This window comes from Gossypium arboreum, chromosome 5 (genome assembly GCF_025698485.1).
Source record: "Gossypium arboreum isolate Shixiya-1 chromosome 5, ASM2569848v2, whole genome shotgun sequence".
NCBI classification, from domain to species: domain Eukaryota; kingdom Viridiplantae; phylum Streptophyta; class Magnoliopsida; order Malvales; family Malvaceae; genus Gossypium; species Gossypium arboreum.
In genome coordinates this window covers 8,506,771-8,525,264 of record NC_069074.1, presented here as the reverse complement: position 1 = coordinate 8,525,264, position 18,494 = coordinate 8,506,771, and the positions used below count along the sequence as shown (strand labels likewise).

Genomic DNA, 18,494 nt, shown 5'->3' with positions numbered 1-18,494 from the left:
AATGGTTCCAGATATATGGTGTATTATAACTAGAACTAGGCCCTGTCTAGTTGGTACCTTGTTGCAGCAAAAAATGAAGTGCCAAATTCTTCAACTTCGTCACCTGGAATTCTGCAAGCTTGGCAGTTGCAAAAGGCTCCTGCCCTTTTCTAGTACTTTATTTCGTTAATCAGACTGATTTTTTTTAACTATCAAATTTTTGCATATTAAAGTAAAAAAGGGACATCATCAATGCCATCGTGCATGATATGTGCAAAAGACAAGGAAAAAGAATGTAAAGTAGTGATAGAATGAACTGAAACAAAAAGAAAATGATTTGATTATTGTATGCTTGGAAATTCTTCACATGGAAAGGAAGAAATAAGAAACCATAGCTTTTATAAAGCAGTAGCCAAAGCTAATAAGAATCAACTTGTGGAAACAACAACTTTCTTTGAACACCTGTCTTTTAACAGTTTGCTGTAACTACAGCTTTATGAAGAATGTTTCCATGGTAAGGAATGGTTTTTTCATTATGGCTATCAAGCAATAGCCAGAGCAAATAGGAATCAACTTCTAGGAGGAGCAACTTTCTTTAAACACCTGTCTTTTAACAGCTTGCTGTAACTACAGCTTTATGAAGAATGTTCCTATGGTAAGGAATGGGTAAGGAATGGGTTTTTTTCATTATGGCTTTGTTGTGAAAGTGATGAACTAGAAGGTAGGTAATGATACCATAATTCAGTTACCAATTATGCTTTTAAATTTGTCTAAGCAAGCCAATGCTAGCTCAAATTCACTCTCTTCCAAGGCAACAGTGAAGCGGCAGTAGCCAGGAATTCCAGTCCATGAGCCACTGTTGATGCACAAGCCTGTGGTCTTGGCAATGGCTTCCCTGATGGTTGCATCATTGAGCTTAACTTCATAGGCAGCATCCTTTTCAGCACTATTAGTGTCCTTAAGTGAATGGCTCAGCTTCACAGTCTTGTCGAGGAAAGGGGGCTTTGCCATCATTGAAACACCAGCAGAGGGTTGAAGCACATGCCATCCACATTTTTCAAGGGCCTGTTAGAAGAATAAAAACAAGGAAAAATTAACTGCGAAGTTTGAGGAAACAGTTGCCGCTTACAAATATTCAAAACAATCCCTTCAAGGACAATAAATAAGACAATGCCAGGCATGGAATAACTTGATTTGGAAGAAGCTGAGTGTAATTGCTGTCAAAACACAGTTTAGTAATTGATAGAGATCAACTTCCTGTTTTTTCTAAAATTGCATTGGGATAAGAAATCAATCAATGCTGCTTTAGATATAGTTTTACACTTCAATAAAGCAAAATAATATATCTTTCACACCTTGATAAGAGATGCCAAGTTATATATGGTAGACAGTATGAGTGAACACATCAGGATGGAAGGGGAAGAAGATGTTACCTCTTTCAAACGCTTAGTTCTGACTTCCAAATTTCTAATTTGTTCTTTGACAATATCCAACATGCCTCCTTTCTGCTCTCTCAGAGCCAGCAACTTCTTGATTGCATATTTCTCTGTGCTATGAGGTTTGCTTAAGCCTGGATAGCTATGAAATGTGTCAATTAAAAGTGGTTGGTTTAGAGCCACAAACCCAAATTCTACTGCTCCACTAAGCAGTTTCAGAGACAGTCCTCCAAGTAAAGAAACACAGAAAGCAGGGTTGCCAGAGGAAGATAGCTTCGGCAAAAATCCCTCCAAATTCCATCCACCCCAACCATCAAAGTCAAATTCCAGTCCTGAGAATGAAGTATCTATTACCACTCTTGCCCCGAATTTCGCACATGCAGTTAAAATGTTCTCCATCTCTTTGTTGCTATAAATCAAACCGGTTGGGTTGATTGTTGGACCAGAGATATATACCCATGGGTTTTTCACAGTCTCGAGTGTTTTGTTGAGTGTTTTCTCTGTCAGCTTGAATCCTTCTTCAGAATTTGTAGGGATGCTTACAATGTTCGCTTTCAAAAATTTGGCAGCAGAAACATGATTACCATTTGAACCAGCTGGAAAGCACATAGTTCCACCTTCATGAATGCAGCAAAGGACCAGCTTACTAAAAAGAGCTTGCAAGCAGTCTGAATATATAAAAACTGTGTTGCTATCAATTGGGAACCCATAGTTGCTCCTAACAAATTGCTGTATACTGTGAGTAACATCAATTTCAAACTCCCCCATATTTTGTCGTGCAAAACTTTCAAAGATAGCAGCCTTAACTGGAGAAGGCGTTGGCAAGAACCATTGATCGACATCCATATGTATAAGAGAGTCCTCGTCACCAGAAATGGACAATTCAGCATTATTAAGGACTGAGATTGCTGACGTAGAGAAACCAATCACCTCAACTGATTTGGACTTTTCAGATCTCTGTAAGAAAGTAGAAAAAGGCTACTCATATGGGAAGAAATCTTAGATTCACAAATAACTAGGCATGGTAAAATTTTATTACGAGTGTGTTTGCTAAATAGAGTTTTGAGTTTTTTTTAGTTGATTTGGATATAAATGGTCAAACCCTCTAATTGTAGTGTTTGGTGAATGAAATTTGCAAGAATTTATTGAGTTAAAACTTTCAAAACAAAAAACTCTCAAAAATTACTGCCAAGATTTCAGTAGCCTCTATTGTCTTAATTAATATATGTACTTGTGTAAAATGATTTCTTATGCAACTTAAGAAATTTGCAAATAAGGAACTTAAGAAATTTATTTATTTAAATTTTCAAAATATTCACTCATTAATTCATAAATAAATACTTAACAATAAAATATGTCATGCCCTTATTTGTCGTATACATATCAGCTTTTAACTATCAACTAAGTTTTACCACATTTTTAAATAAACAGTTAATAGAATTAGCTGGTCAAACCAACCAACGCAATTAGCAATCAACTATAAAGCAATTGCCAAACAGGCCTATATATACGGTTGAAATATGTATATATTTTAAATTTATTTAGGTAGATAAATCTTATTTGGATAGATAAGTTTTATTCATATTCTAGAAATATTTTATTTTATCTTTTAGTAGTTTACTAGAATAAGGGAACTATTTTCTTTTTATGTTTTAGTAGTTTATTAGAATAAGGGAACTATTTTCCCAATTAGGATTAGGACTTTTTTTTCTCTATTTAAGTTCAATTCTTTATTTAATAAGAGAAGTACAATTTTATTCAAAGCTCTCTTGAAATCTTTCATGGTATCAGAGCTAGGTTAAAATCTCTAGTAACATCATAGTTAAAACAACCTTCACTGGAGATAAGAGATCCAGCAATCAAACAGAGGAAGAAAGTTCTACAGTTGAAACAACTACCGAGAGTACAATGACTCAAGGGACAGAGGCGTCTCACCTTTCTTTTCAACTGACATCTCACAAGTTGAATGGCAAGAATTATCTGAAATAGTCGCAGTCCGTAAAATTAGCAATTGATGGGCGCGGCAAGCTAGGTCATTTAAATGGAGAAGTTGAGCAACCACAGGTGGGTGATCCAAAGATGAGCAAATGGAGGTTAGAAAATTCTATGGTAATTGCGTGGCTTATTAATTCCATGGAAGCTTCCATAGGTAAACCTTTTCTTTTTCTCCCAACTGCTAAAGATGTTTGGGACGCTGTGAAAGGCACCTATTCGGTTTTAGAAAACGCTTCTGATTTTTGAGTTAAAAATAAAACTGTGGAAAGCTAGGCAAGGGGAAAAAGAAGTTACTCTTTATTATAATGAGATGATGTCTCTTTGGCAAGAACTGGATCAGTGTTACAATGATGAATGGGAGTGTCTCGGAGATGGTGTAAAAGCTATGAAAAAAGAAGAGAATGAAAGAGCTTATTTGTTAATTTGGTTTAAATAAAGAATTTGATGAAGTGAGATCTCGGATCCTAGGGAAAAACCGCTTCCAAAACTTCGTGAGATTTTTACGAGGTTAGAGAGAAGACAAGGAGAAAAGTAATGTTAAAGCCGTGGTTTGAAGCTAATGATGATAATTACGCTCTTGTAACTATTAAAAATAATGATGATAGTGAAAAAAAGAAAAAACCTTGGTGCGATCACTGCAAAAAATATTGGCACACTCGTGAAACGTGTTGGAAGCTCTATGGGAAACTGACAAATGGAAGGAAAAAGAATGGCAATGGTCGTGGTTCACAATCAGGGGATAGTAGAGCTTTCCAAACAACTAATGGAAATTATGAGGGCCAAAGCTCTCTGGAATGGTATCCATTCACTAAGGAACAATTAGAGCATCTACACAAGTTTTTTCAATTGCCACAATTTCGGATGAATTCTTCTATTCTTAACTCATCCAATAATCCTTCTTCCTCTTTTGCCCAATCAGGTACTGATTTTTTTGTTTTTTTCAGTGTCAAGCCTTGTAAAACAAACACATGGATCGTTGATTCGGAGCTAGTGATCACATGACTAGCAGTCATTTTCTTTTTCAACTTACACACCTTATGCAGAAACAAAAAGATCAAAGTAGCAGATGGGTCCTTCTCGGCAATAGCGGAAAGGCAATCGTTAAAATTTCATCTTCCTTGGTTTTACATGATGTTTTACATGTGCCAAATCTAGCTTGTAATCTCATATCGGTCAAGAATTATCCCATCCTCAAATTGTCATGTTATATTTGACTCCTCTATGTGTAAGTTTCAGGACATGGTCTCGGGGAGGATGATTGGCAATGCTAAAGAATTTGGTGAAATTTACTTTCTTGAAGACGACCATCTAAGTCAACCAACAACTACTTTATGTTTAAATTCTGTTTCTGATTTTGATAAGGTTATGATTTGGCATTATAGGCTTGGACATCCTAATTTTTATTATTTAAGATATTTGTTACCTAATCTATTTAAAAATAAAAGTCCTTCTTCATGTTATTGTGAATTTTGTGAATTGGCTAAACATCATCGGTCATTCTTTCCACCTCAAAAATATAAAGCCTTCAAACCTTTTTCGTTAATTCATAGTGATGTTTGGGGACCTTCAAGAGTCTCGACTTTTTCAGGAAAACGTTGGTTTGTCACATTTATTGATGATCATACTCGACTTTGTTGGGTGTTTTATTAAAAGATAAGTCCGAAGTTAAAATGTGTTTCATTTTTTATGTTATGGTGAAAACACAATTTAGTGTGAAAATAGAAGTATTTCGAACTGACAATGGTGGGGAATTTTTTAGCGACCAATTAGGTATTTTCTTAACCAAACATGGAATAGTCCACCAAAGTTCTTGTACAAATACACCACAACAAAATGGGATTGCAGAAAAAAAAAACCGACGTCTTTTGGAAGTAACTAGAGCCTTGATGTTCACTAGTCAAGTACCACGTTATCTTTGGGGCGAAGCCTTGTTAACAGCTACATATCTTATTAATAGAATGCCCAGTAAAATTCTAAATTATAGAACTCCTTTTAGTCTATTTAAAGATAACTTTCCTAACTCGAAATTGATTACAGATTTATCCCTCCGGGTTTTTGGGTGTAGTGTTTTTGTTCATCTTCACAACCAAGGTAAACTAGATCCCAGAGCAAAAAAATGTGTCTTTGTTGGTTATGCTTCTAATAAAAAGGGTTACAAATGTTATGATCCAATTGATAGGAAGATTATAGTTACCATGGATGTCACATTTGTTGAAACACAATCTTATTTTCATTCTAATCTTCAGGGAGGGAATGATACTAAAGAAGATTCTATAATTGATCAAGAAGAGACTAGAAATATACAACATAGGGATTCTAATAATGGGAAGGCGAATTTATAAGTAACACAAAATTAATGATGTTAATATTAATGAAAAGGAGGACGAAGTCAGAGAGTCGATCATGAAAATAAAGAACAAACAAAGGAGTTAATTGTTTACTCAAGAAGAAATCGAAATCAAGAAAGTGGAATCCACCAGATTCATCACCAAGAATCCGACCGCAAGATCCCATCAAACGCCTGTAAAGCTCATAATCCACCAATGAATTTTCTCGATTTAGATATTCCAATTGCCAAAAAAAGGTGTTAGAAATATTGTCAAATATCCCATGTCTAACTTTGTATCCTATAAAGCCTTATCTTCGACATTCTCAACCTTTGTTTCGTGTCTCAATACTGTCCAAATACCAAAAAATGTGAAAGATGCTTTACAGGTTCCTAAGTGGAAGGAGGCTATTTTAGAGGAGATGCGTGCTCTTGAAAAAACAGGTACATGGGAAACAATGGAATTACCTGTAGGGAAAAAAATAGTGGGCTGTAAATGGGTGTTCACAACCAAATTCAAACCAGATGGATCTTTAGATAGATACAAAGCCCGGTTGGTAGCAAAAGGGTACACTCAAACATACGGGATAAATTATCTTGAAACATTTGCTCCAGTGGCCAAATTAAATTCCGTCAGAGTTCTTTTATCAATTGCTGTTAATCTTGATTGGTCTTTACAGCAGCTAGATGTGAAGAATGCTTTCCTAAATGGAAAACTTGAAGAAGAAGTTTACATGGATCCTCCTTCAGGTTTTGAAGAAAAATTTGGAACTCGGGTATGTAAACTCAAGAAATCTTTATACGGTCTGAAGCAGTCTCCTCGAGCTTGGTTTGAACGATTCACTCAAGTTGTTAAAAAACAAGGTTACTCACAAGGGCAAGCTGATCACATAATATTCTATCGACATTCACAAAAAGGTAGAATAGCTGTTATTATAGTTTATGTCGATGATATCATTCTTACAGGAGATGATGTGGATGAAATAAGACATCTCAAGGAGCATCTAGCATTGGAGTTTGAGATCAAAGACTTGGGTCCTTTGAAATACTTTCTTGGAATGGAAGTTGCTCGATCAAAGAAGGTTCTTGTGGTCTCTCAGAAAAAATATGTGATTGGTCTTTTAAAAGAGGCTGGGATGAGTGGTTGCCGCCCAGCTGACACACCAATTGATCCAAATGTAAAATTTGAAAATAAAGAAGGTCGATTAGTTGATAAAGGGCAGTACCAAAGATTAGTTGGTAAGTTAATTTACTTATCATATACAAGGCCAGACATAGCTTTTGCAGTAAGCTTAGTGAGTCAATTTATGCACTCCTCAATGGAGAAACATGAAGAAGCAGTGTTTCGAATTCTAAGATACTTGAAGAGTTCAAGGAAAGGGCTTATTCTTCAAGAAATCGAACAAAGAGGAATTGAAGCTTATCTGATGCAGATTAGGGTGCTCAATAATGCATGTAAGATCTACATCAGGATCTGTACATTTGTTTGGGGAAACCTTGTGACTTGGCGAAGCAAAAACAAACTGTTGTAGCAAAAAGTAGTGCAGAGGTGAGTTTAGATCAATGGCTCAAGGAATTTGTGAAATGGTGTGGTTAAAAGAATTATGGAAGAGTGAGAAACCAATAACTTCACCAATGAAGTTGTACTGTGATAGCAAAGTCGCCATTAGCATTGCTCACAACCCAGTCTAACATGACTGAACTAAACATGTTGAAATTGATAGACACTTTATCAAGGAAAAGATCGAAGAAGGCCAAGTGTGCATGCCGTTTGTTCCTTCAAAACAACAGATTGCTGACATACTCACCAAAGGACTCTCTAAGACAAGCTTTGATTTTCTTGTAAACAAGTTGGGCATGATTGATATATATGAACCAACTTGAGGGAGGGTGTTGAAATATGTATATATTTTAAATTTATTTAAGTAGATAAATCTTATTTGGATAGATAAGTTTTATTCATATTCTAGAAATATTTTTATTTTATCTTTTATAGTTTACTAGAATAAGGGAACTATTTTCTTTTTATGTTTTAGTAGTTTATTAGAATAAGGGAACTATTTTCCCAATTAGGATTAGGACTTTTTTTTCTCTATTTAAGTTCAATTCTTTAGTTAATAAGAGAAGTACAATTTTATTCAAAGCTCTCTTGAAATCTTTCATATACATATAACCAACAACATGATAGGAACTTGAATGATATCTAGAAGAAGAGGAAATATTTAACATTGGACAAGTGCACCACTAAGAAACATAGATCAATTGGTGTTATACTGTGATGGTTAGATTTTGAATTTTTCATCCTGTTATATTTTGGATTTGCTTCACCAGATTTTTGTAATTAGTTTTAGAATAGATGATAAAAGCGGTCAAACGGGGTCCTCAAATACTTGAAAAACACCACATATTATGGCTATGAATCAAACATCATTGCGAAAACTATCTTAACACATATGTGGATGCCAATTGGGCTGGAAACCCAATAGATCATGCTTCCACCACTAGCTACATTCTCTTCTTCAGACATACTCCCATTAGCTGGTCATAAAAAAACAGTCAACTATAGCCAGATCCTCAACTAAAGCTGGTCATTGTCACCGCTGCTAAAACACTTTGGGTGTTGCTCCTTTTGCAAGAACTCCAGGCTCCTCTCTCTTGTACTCCTTAAATTTTCTATGATGATCTTAAAACCACATATTAATGTTGACATTTTGTTTTGCATAGCAAGATGAAGCACATGAAAATCAATTTTCAGAGTGTTTAGGACCATGTTGAGCGCAAAACTTTTAAGTCAACCACATTCATGTAGCCGATCAACTGGCTGACACACTCACAAAGTCCTTACTCAAACCTGCCTTAGTTCATCAACTTCCCAAGTTAGATGTTTTTCCACAATCCCAAACTTAAAGGGGGCGTATTAGTGATACTTTAGAATCTTCCACACCTAGTCAGTTTGTGTTTCTATTTGTTAGCATTTCAGTTGTGGTTTGTTATTTGAATAATAGTTATTAGCATATTCAGTTCATTATCGTATAAATTCAGCCAATCATCAATGAATAAAACACAACTCCCTTCTTCATCTCCTCCAAAACCTTATAGCCTTTACTTATTATCAATAGAAAAACGACTCCTAGTTGTTTTTTATGTCAAAATGAAACACATCTATACTTTCACTGGTAAAGTAAGTGTTGCCAATGGAAGAATGGTGATTTCTATTCTATATATTTGACAGTTAATGTACCAACCTGTAAATGTGAATGCCTGTCTGTCAGTTGAAAGGCTAGAAGCTCGTGAAACAGATGTCCATAGTAGTATTGGCTAATCAATGAAGTATTCCCTTCAAGTACTTCGACAGTTTTTGACAAGGCTTTTAAGATAGCCTCATCTTCTGATATCACAAAGGCAACTTCTAAATCTGAATAGACCTGTGAAAAGGTTTGTGCAGCAACATATGAGAATTTGTCAAATCATAAACAAACTAAAAGGAAATTAAACAGACTGAAAGTCAAATTAATAGAAGACTATTGAATTAGCCCTTGTAAATAGAAAACACCATTTGATAGGTTGACCAAGTTGCCTTAAAAATATACCCGATTTTTTACCAAGCCACAAAGGATCGCTGCATGTGATGGCAGAGGAGTTCCTGATAGATATTTCAGTACCCCATTGGTAACTGGAAGGCTTGATAAATCAAAGTGGTCAGATATGTCTAAGAAAAGACGAGACCCAATTTCTCTGGTGGCATCTAATAATTGCACAAACGCTGAACTAGTAACCGACTCAAAATGAGCTATCCCGGTAACCACAACCTGTGGCTTCAGCTTTTTTATCAGCTCTACCATCAAATCTGACTGGCGCGGTGCATCAATGACGGTAAGAACATCGTCTGACAAGCCAGTTTCTGCAGTCTGCAACATGGACATATAAAACTCAGCAATGACGTTGATGAAGAGTCAGGATTTAATTTAGGATTCAAGTTTATGAATAATCATGTTACTTCAGTTTTGACAAAGTTTTGGATGATGACTATTTAAGACTCAATATTGGGATCTTCTTTCTATTGGTTCTTTCTGGTTTCTCCCGTAATTCTTCTATTTCTCTCCTTATTTCCTCTTTTTTCTCCTTTGTTCCTTTTGCCTATCAGTAACATTCCCTCTAATTATCCAACAAAAAGAAATCCCTCTTATTTCAAATTGAATGTCCACTTTTGAGCGACTTACTTAGATTAAAGGGCATCGGTAATTGAGGTTAATGAAGCTAAGGTGAGTCAATGGCTGACGAGCACAAGCTCAAGGTTGGCCCAACTAAAAAGTTTAAAGTTCAAGCTTTGTTAGGTCTACATTTTGTACTCAAGCTTGGCACAACAAAATAACCAAGCTACTTGGCTCAACTCAATTAAGCTCAATTTCTCTACCTAGACAAGGAGCTTGAAGGTGGACTTCTCCTGTTTGAACTTAAATTCAAAACTCAAATAAATCCAGTAAAGAAACTAATACTATATCTTATCTGTACATATATAATATTAAATTTTTCGGAATTTCAATTGGTGTAGAGTACTAAAATGCTCAAACAAAGATCAACTCAAGATCTTAGTGGCATGAGATTGAGCACAGATCAACAGAAAACAAGCAGAGTCTGAATAGTGCAGCTGAGTTCAGGTAATTCAAAACTAGCTTGACTGATTTACATGCAAAATCACAAATAAAACATACCTCAACTGCCAAAGATGTTAACCATTTCCTGGGTAAGTTTCGGGTCAGATGCTCATCAACAATGGCAAGACGGGGGGAGAACAGCCGAAGAGCATTCTCAATTGCCACAGTCCTCGAAGGAAAGATGACAACATTCTTGCATATTTTTGAAAATAATGTCAGAAGTGCAGAAAATAGATAAGGTACTCAGATATGCTAAACAGCATTTGCATGTGGAATACTTTAAAATGCAAAAACATTGTACCAAGGTGCAAACTACTTTGAATTATGAAGATAGGACAAGACTGCAGCTATATGATGTATCATCACTTGCAATGGTCAAGGAATTTAAATCTTAGCATCAAAATAGAAGATGTTACCAAAAAATTCTTACATCCAGTATTACTACAAAAGTTTCAAGCCACCTAACTGGACAGCATTAAGAATAGAAGATGAAACCCAAAAGGCATTAATCAGAATTGGTAGTAAGTAGTAATGAAATGGAAAAGCCATAAGGTCACCTTCAATGCCATTTTATTGATCAAGGTCATAAAGCTAAGCTCAAAAACCAGAAACTACAAAGGAGACCCTTGAAGAAAGAGGTATATTACATTAGTTTCCAATATGCCCAATCAACCATTATAAGCATAACCTGCAAAGGCTTGCTTATATCATACAGCAGAATATGACTAAGGATATTGAAAATCTCTTAAAAGGATGGGCTTTATTTAATTATAGTTGTATAATGCACTAGCACATATTTGAAAGATAAATATTTTGATATTCCTTTATTTTCAAAGTAGAAAGGCTAGCTCTGAAGCACCAAATGGCATGTAAATTAATTTCCCGTAACAGCCTTTGCACTTTTCATTTATAACAAATATTCAACACAGTTTTCTTTCTTCTCCTCCATACCTTAAAGAGTTAAACCTAATGACACACAACAGAAGTCGAAAGGCAAATTCAGTGTCTTGTACAATAATACAAGAAGAATGCATGTCGAACTATCTCCAAAAATCAAGGTGCCTTCTATAAGAAAATGAAAATACATGGAGCAATCGGCCTACTAGATCATTATGCTTATATCATATCAAAAACTGAAACCATGTAGATATTGCATGAGTTTTCGACATTTTTATAATGACACCTTAGCCTATCCTTATTTCCACTACCAACCATCCTTTATTCAATTCACATCAAAATCACTTGGTACAACAGAAATTCGCAAGCTCTTGATTTACAGAAGAGAAAAACAAAACTCCAGCAGATAATGAATATTTAGAAGCAGGCAAACTGATTTATCACGTCATTTGAGAGGGGAAAAGGGGGGGTGGGGGGAAAGTCAAGAATGTTTTCTTACATCAGAAGTAAGCGGAATATGGTGGTACGTTTTCATAAACCCAGCAATTAGATTGCGAAATCTTTTACATCCAGCTGGTAGCTCATATGGGAAGTACGAATTCTCTTTCAAAATACTGGCTAGATAAGCTAGGAATGGAATCTTCTCATCTGCAACTAAATCATCTTCAAAAGATAAATCTAAAGAGCTACTGATCTCTTGGAAGCCACTTTTAAGAAATTCAAATATTACTTTGACCTGTCAGTTTAAAAGAATTATCAGCCATTTTATTCTTCCCCAAGCAGGGAAAAGATATCTACTAACTACAAGCCAAAATCATTATGAAATGCCCACCTGGTTTGGTTGACGAAGTTGACAACTGTAAACTGATAATCCATGAGAGATACGGCCACCAGCCTTTCCATAGGCCCATGCTGTTCGAGCACAAATAGGCTCATCTCCTGAAAGCCCCATAAAGAACTCAAAACGGTGTGGACTATTCTTCTCAATTTCTACTAAAGCTGAAATATCTGTGTCCCCAGCCTGCAACAAGATATTTCAGTTGAGTACACCCGGTTGAAGAAATGGTTACAACTTTAAAGGATTTACTTGCCTGAAGAACTTTGGTTTGCCAAAGCCTGGTAACACGGAAACCACGTCTTTCAAACAGGCGTTTGCAGACACCTTGTCCCGGACGGCCTCCCATATTGAAGATCATAATCCCTGTGGGTTTAATGACAGCTATTCCTTCCTCAACTGCCCTGGCAATCAGACCTAAGCCAAATTGATCCTCAACAAATCCCTACATGGGAATGAAATTAAAGTTGATGCATTCAGAGAGAGGATTTTTAAATTTCTTTTGTCTTTTTTTATAAGAATGAAAGCGCACATGATATTCACAAATTTGACAGCAATCTTGTTGAATTAGCATATTATATAAAGGAAGAATCCAAGAATTGAAAGGAGTTAAAATTCATATGACTAATAACTAGACTGCATGAAGTTAATAAAGAGAGAGAATTCAAAGTTCCAAAATGTTTCTCTACAGAAAAGTTTCTAAACTTCTATGCAACCTAATAAATTATAATGTGCCTAGGCGTCCAGATGTAAGCCAAGCTGATCTTGAAAAAGCTCCAATATGGAATAAAAAAACATATTTCTTTCAAAGAGGACCAGCCAGTTTGTGTCTTGGTTATAATTAACTGTCCCAAGGAACCTTATCCATGAATACAACTAAGCCAGAGTAAATAGTCAGAAATGTGAGCTTGTAGCACCTTATTACTTTTCTAACATACTGTGTAACATGGAACCAATAAAGAAACATTCAACCTGAAGTGCACAATAATTACTCAAGGCGTGTAGAAATTCCTCGCTTGCATTTTCAGTGATTAGTTTTGACATTGCCTCTGGGTTTGGATTAAGAATCTGCAAGTAGAAAAAATGATAGAAGTATTGCGGAATCAGGATTTTATGTAACTTCATTATTTACTACACAGCTATACCAGTTATCAACTGTCACAGTACCTGAGGTATGCATCCAACTATCCGTTCAAGTTGAATATCACGTTCCCTACAATAAGATAGCAGGTCAGATTCATGAAACTCCACCCTATCAAGTAAGGTTTTCTTTTCTACGTCATAAATTGGTTGGCCTTTCTCATCAAAAGAGTTCATGTACAAGTTTATCCAAGAAACCTTCACTGCTCGTGGATTTATATCAAGGCCATAGACCTGCAGAAGATTAATTCAGGCACATATTGGTTGGTACTTGAAAGGATTGAACAACTAATTCTCCATGCATATGGAACATGAGGAACATTCTATGTTTGTGCCACTAGGGAGAAAAACTACAAATTAAAACCTTTTCAGGCAACCATTTCTCAGCAATGGCTATAGATATCCATCCGTTTCCACAGCCAAGCTCGGCAACTATCTTGTCCTTGAAAATGGAATCTGGATGCCTATTGAGTCCTTCATAAAAGGTAAATGACCAGTCTTCTGGTACAAAAATGCTCGGAATCACCATCATTGTCAGTTTTTTCCTTCCCGGATAGCCTACGCATAGCGCAAAATATGTTAAAGCAACAGAACTCATGCCGTATGACAAGCATATTACAGGCTATAAATGCTTCTGTTATATAAAAAGGAAAATAGATAGAGGAGGAATAACTGCTAACACAATGGGATTCAATGCATGGACACGTGCTCGCACCCATCTTTCATTTGAAATAAATTGGCGTGAGATAAACAATAGAGATCCAATCAAACTATAAAAATCAATATTTAAGATGTCGGTAAAAGAAAAATGTTAAGATGTTGAAGGAATATGGTTCAGGACAAGCAATCCAAACTCATTAATACATCCTATGGGCATATATTTACGTAATTAGAAAAGGATGAGAACACAAGTTCGAATTTGGAGAAGTATACATGTTGAAAGAACTTTACCTTCAATACTTTCGACCCTACAGGATAATTGGGATACTCTAGTTGAAGGAAAAGAGAAAAAAGAAGAGAAATGAAGATACTTTAAGGTTCGTGAAGCAAGCATCTACAAATCGATCTTGAAGATTGTGATAGACATTGGAATAATTCAAAATCTATTGCTTTGGCTTCAATGCTATGTGCCAATATAAGGGACAAAAGAATTATGCCACAATTATGTGTTTGGTATTGGACATTGACGACTTGAAAACACTCTACTGGTTAAGGAATCCTTTGGTGGGCTAGCATTACAATCTCATCTGTATTTTGCAAAGTATATTTCATGTGATTTAGCAGAAAATCTTTCTGAAACGAGACTTTCATCTCAAAGAATGCTTCTATGTTATTATAGTTGGACTTATTAATTTTGACTCAAATCTAAAACCTCTACCTAATTTACTTGAATTTAACTTCATAAAATATTAACAATCTAAACTAATAAACAATTTGTGCTCAAAATGATTGAGCCTAAACCCGAACTAAACCAAACCTGAACTGATTCGAACAGGGAAAAAAACCCAGTTACTATCAATTTAACAAGCTGCTATCAATGTATGTTACTAATAACTAATAAGATTTGGCCTAAATTACATAATAATATATTATTATAACATTACATACAAATTGTTATGACAAAATACATGAATCATTATGAACGGGTGTATGTTATATACTTTATTCTAAATTTCATGAAAATGAATTATACTTTTTAATTAAAAATAATGCTTTTAAACTTATTGTTTATTAAATAAATATGTATAACGATAAAAGAATATTGTAAAATAATTATAAGTATACCCATAGTAATTAAAATATATAGTTTATTTTAAATATTATTATAAGATTATCATTATTAAAGCATTTTATTATTTATTTAAAAGATTACTATTGTAAAAATATAACAAACTTATTAAGGAAAAAATACAACAAATTTTATTATTTGTCAAATCCATCAGTTTGATTAAAAATAAAGACATGAGATCTAACTTACAACCGATTAATTAAATTTTACCACTATTACAATAACTCCATTTAAAAACACTATTATAATTACATCATGCTTCTTTTTTATTTTCAAGTTTTCGGACACTTGCCACCTACATAAAACATACTATTTAATCATTTTCAAAAATAGTAATTAAAAGTCTTAACATTCAAATAAGTTAATAATTTATGTTTCAGTTACGTGTTTATTAAGTTGATTTTAAAAAATAAATTATACTTCAAGTCATTTCGAATTAAATTTAAATTATTTCAATTCATAAAAGTATATTATTTATAATTAATATAATATTATTTTATAACATAATATTTTAATCAAGTTTACATTAAAAAATCTTATTAAATACTCCACCCATATAAAAATGGACCATTAATTTTACTTAAATTCATTTTCTAAACCTCGTACTTTACTCAAATCCTCTCATTTTTACATATGGCCAGACATTAGCATGTTTAGCGTGAATCGATAAAACTCCACAAATTCGAGTAAGATATTTTTTACTAAAAAGTTAAAATTAAAATAGATCTACCTAAGTCAAGAGCCCAAAACTAATCAAGTTCAGCTAGTGGACCAAGAGAGTCTAGGGATAAGGCTGAGGGCCGAACTAAAAGTAAAGAACCAAACAGGAAGAAGCAATTGTGATCCGAATTAAGCGACAAAAACCAAAATTAGTTATCAGTTTTCTTATTCTGAAAATCCCAGCGATCTTGATTGGTTCTCTGGATAGACGATAAAGTAAAAACCATTCAAAAGAAAGACTGAAAAAGCATAAAATATTTTAGAACCAAAAAGTACGGGTTCTTTTGGCTTTTGATAGCAGTGCTTATCGCATCCTCTTAATTTATATTTTATTTTTTCAGTAATTATACTGTTAAGTTGCATATCGATTGTTAATGCACCAAAATAAAATATTACCTTCAGTATGTGAAAAATAAACGTGTTTGTAAAACCAAGAAAAAGAATAATCCCCAAAAAATATTTTTTTTCTTTTCGTATTCTTCCACTTTCTTTGAACTAAACACTTTGAAATCGAAAACAAAGCAGGAATAATTCCTAAGGAATAAAAAATGAAATTTATGGGCAAAGGCACAATGGCATTGAACACCTACCTTCACATTGGTCCAACTGAATGTCCTGGATCCGGAAATGGTACTTGTTGAAGCAATCATCTGATGATCCGACCTTGGAATAAAGATCCGAAAGGAAGACCCGGGAGTCGACGCGCGTCTTCGGATCCTCAAGCCTCTCCAGAAGCGATCGGAAGGCAGCGTATGCAGCATCACCCGATTGCTGGCACTGCTTCAAAAACTCCTCCACCGCCATGTTCACGCACACGCACACTTTCTGGTTCTTCTCTTCTCTTTTCTTTTTTTTGTTTACCAATTTAAGAGAGCAAATATATACCTTTTTGCTGTTTAGTTTTCCCGATTTTACTTCGCTACAGGTTGGACTTTACTATTTTGGTCGAGGTCTCCAAGTTTTGATCCTTCACCCATCTACACTTCAACGTTTTTTTTATGTTTTTATTAAATTATTTTTTCTGACTATTGGCTATTAATTTATTTTATTTTATTTCCATGCGGCAATAATTTGTTTTCTTTTTTGGTCAAAGCAATAATTGTATTGTTGGGCTTTCAGCTTTGAATGCAAATGTATGCAAGATGGAACTTTTTTGTTGTACTATTTTCTTGTTTGGGCAATGCATTTCAGTTTGCAATTTTCACCACACTATTACTCTTATTTTTCTAATGAAGTTTAAAGGTATTGGTGCGGGAAAAAATCGTAAAATCTCAATTTTAATATTTAAAACATTAATATTTGTTTGGGTTATTACACTTCAGAAGTGTTTTAGAAGTATATAGTAAAATATTAAAAAATAAATATTTAAAAAAATACATAATAATTGTTTAAGGTTATTTGTGAAATAAAAAATACATTGTCAAGATATTGAATAATAACTCGTAAGTAAATTGATTTCTCTAAAAATAGAATAATTTTAATTGTATCAATTTTGAAGTAAATGTTCAAGTATAATTAATCACAACATTAATATTTTCATCAATTTATATGATTTTGATTGATAAAAACTAAATTTAGACCACAATTTTCACAAATGGTTGTTTAAGTTCATCCTAGATATAGTTTTTAAATAATTATAAAAATATTTATTTTAGGTTTTTATATTCTTTTAAAATATTATCACAAAGATGCCTGTGTCACTATTTGATTAGTCAATCAACTACATTAACATTAAACAATAAAAATAAATAAAATTTATAACAAAAAATAAACAAAATATAATTCAATTCTTAATATAAAAATATTCATGATATTTTTACCATATTTCAATTTATTTATAATCTAATCCAATTACTCATGGAAAAGAAAAATATCTAATCCAATTAAATTCTGCTACTAGTCTCTACTTCACTTACTTAATGCATGCAGCTTATGACATAAGCCCATTGGCCCATTCCCAGTCCCTAATTGTAATCCCCGTCATTTCACTTGACCATTTTTGGCTTATGCGTTACTTTATTTTCCTCCTTCCTAGTGGAAAATTAATTTCATCTTCATGCTACACGTGTTTTCGTTAAGGATCTTCAAACTAATATTTTTCATTAAAAATTATGATAATATATCAATATTCATTTTTTTAGCATAAGAACATATGAGCTTGGTAATCATGATGTTAGACATTTTATTCTTAACATGAACTTAACAGAAAGGAGATCGGAACCTCTTCCAACTGAAGACAACACTAGTACTGATAAATATGATTTTATTAGCATTCTTTGGAGCATATGGGCTACAAAGAAATGAATGGTGTTTTCAAAGGAAGAGCTAGAGTCTGTCAAGATACTCAGCTTGAAGATAGAATGAATTGCATATGTATTACCATTAGAGAACAATCAATCAGTAGTCTATTTAATAAAATGGAGTAACTCTTAACTAACCCTTAACTAATACTAACTGTTATAACAGACTAACTAACCCTTAACTAATACTACTTAACTCTTTATTATTTACATATATCATAACATTCCCCGATCAACTTCTTCTCCCGGTAAATTTCCATCTTCTTTGGACAAAACCCAAGTTTGCTTGAAACTTATCAAATAAGCCAATGGATGAGGCTTAGTCAAAATGTCTGCAGACTTGATCTTGACCCGATATATGTCCAACTTGAAAAGAGCCATTCGCAACCCGTTCTCTCACAAAAAATAAATCTAACTCCACA

General features: G+C 34.0%; 1 protein-coding gene across 1 annotated transcript; it reads right to left on the bottom strand.

Annotated features, from left to right (window-relative positions):
• Nucleotides 1–361: 361 nt before the first annotated feature.
• On the bottom strand, nt 362–16,950 carry LOC108483023 (methionine S-methyltransferase-like). Its single transcript, XM_017786197.2, has 12 exons — nt 16,363–16,950; nt 13,628–13,821; nt 13,291–13,497; nt 13,096–13,191; nt 12,380–12,568; nt 12,121–12,309; nt 11,788–12,024; nt 10,449–10,583; nt 9,327–9,644; nt 8,982–9,161; nt 1,413–2,372; nt 362–1,044 (listed from the first exon to the last, which is right to left on the bottom strand). The coding sequence occupies exons 1-12, from the start codon at nt 16,574–16,576 to the stop codon at nt 721–723; spliced, it is 3,243 nt and encodes a 1,080-aa protein (XP_017641686.1). The 5' UTR covers nt 16,577–16,950; the 3' UTR covers nt 362–720.
• Between the last annotated feature and the right edge of the window lie 1,544 nt (nt 16,951–18,494).

Bases quoted from the DNA above. Each gene is read 5' to 3' on its own strand.
- LOC108483023 (XM_017786197.2), bottom strand. From the start codon at position 16,576: ATGGCGGTGGAGGAGTTTTTGAAGCAGTGCCAGCAATCGGGTGATGCT. The intron at 9,162-9,326 runs GTATATTTTTAA...ACCTTTTCACAG, and splicing joins GTGGCTTGGTAAAAAATCGG to GTCTATTCAGATTTAGAAGT. The intron at 2,373-8,981 runs GTTGGTACATTA...ACTTTCTTACAG, and splicing joins ACAGGCATTCACATTTACAG to AGATCTGAAAAGTCCAAATC.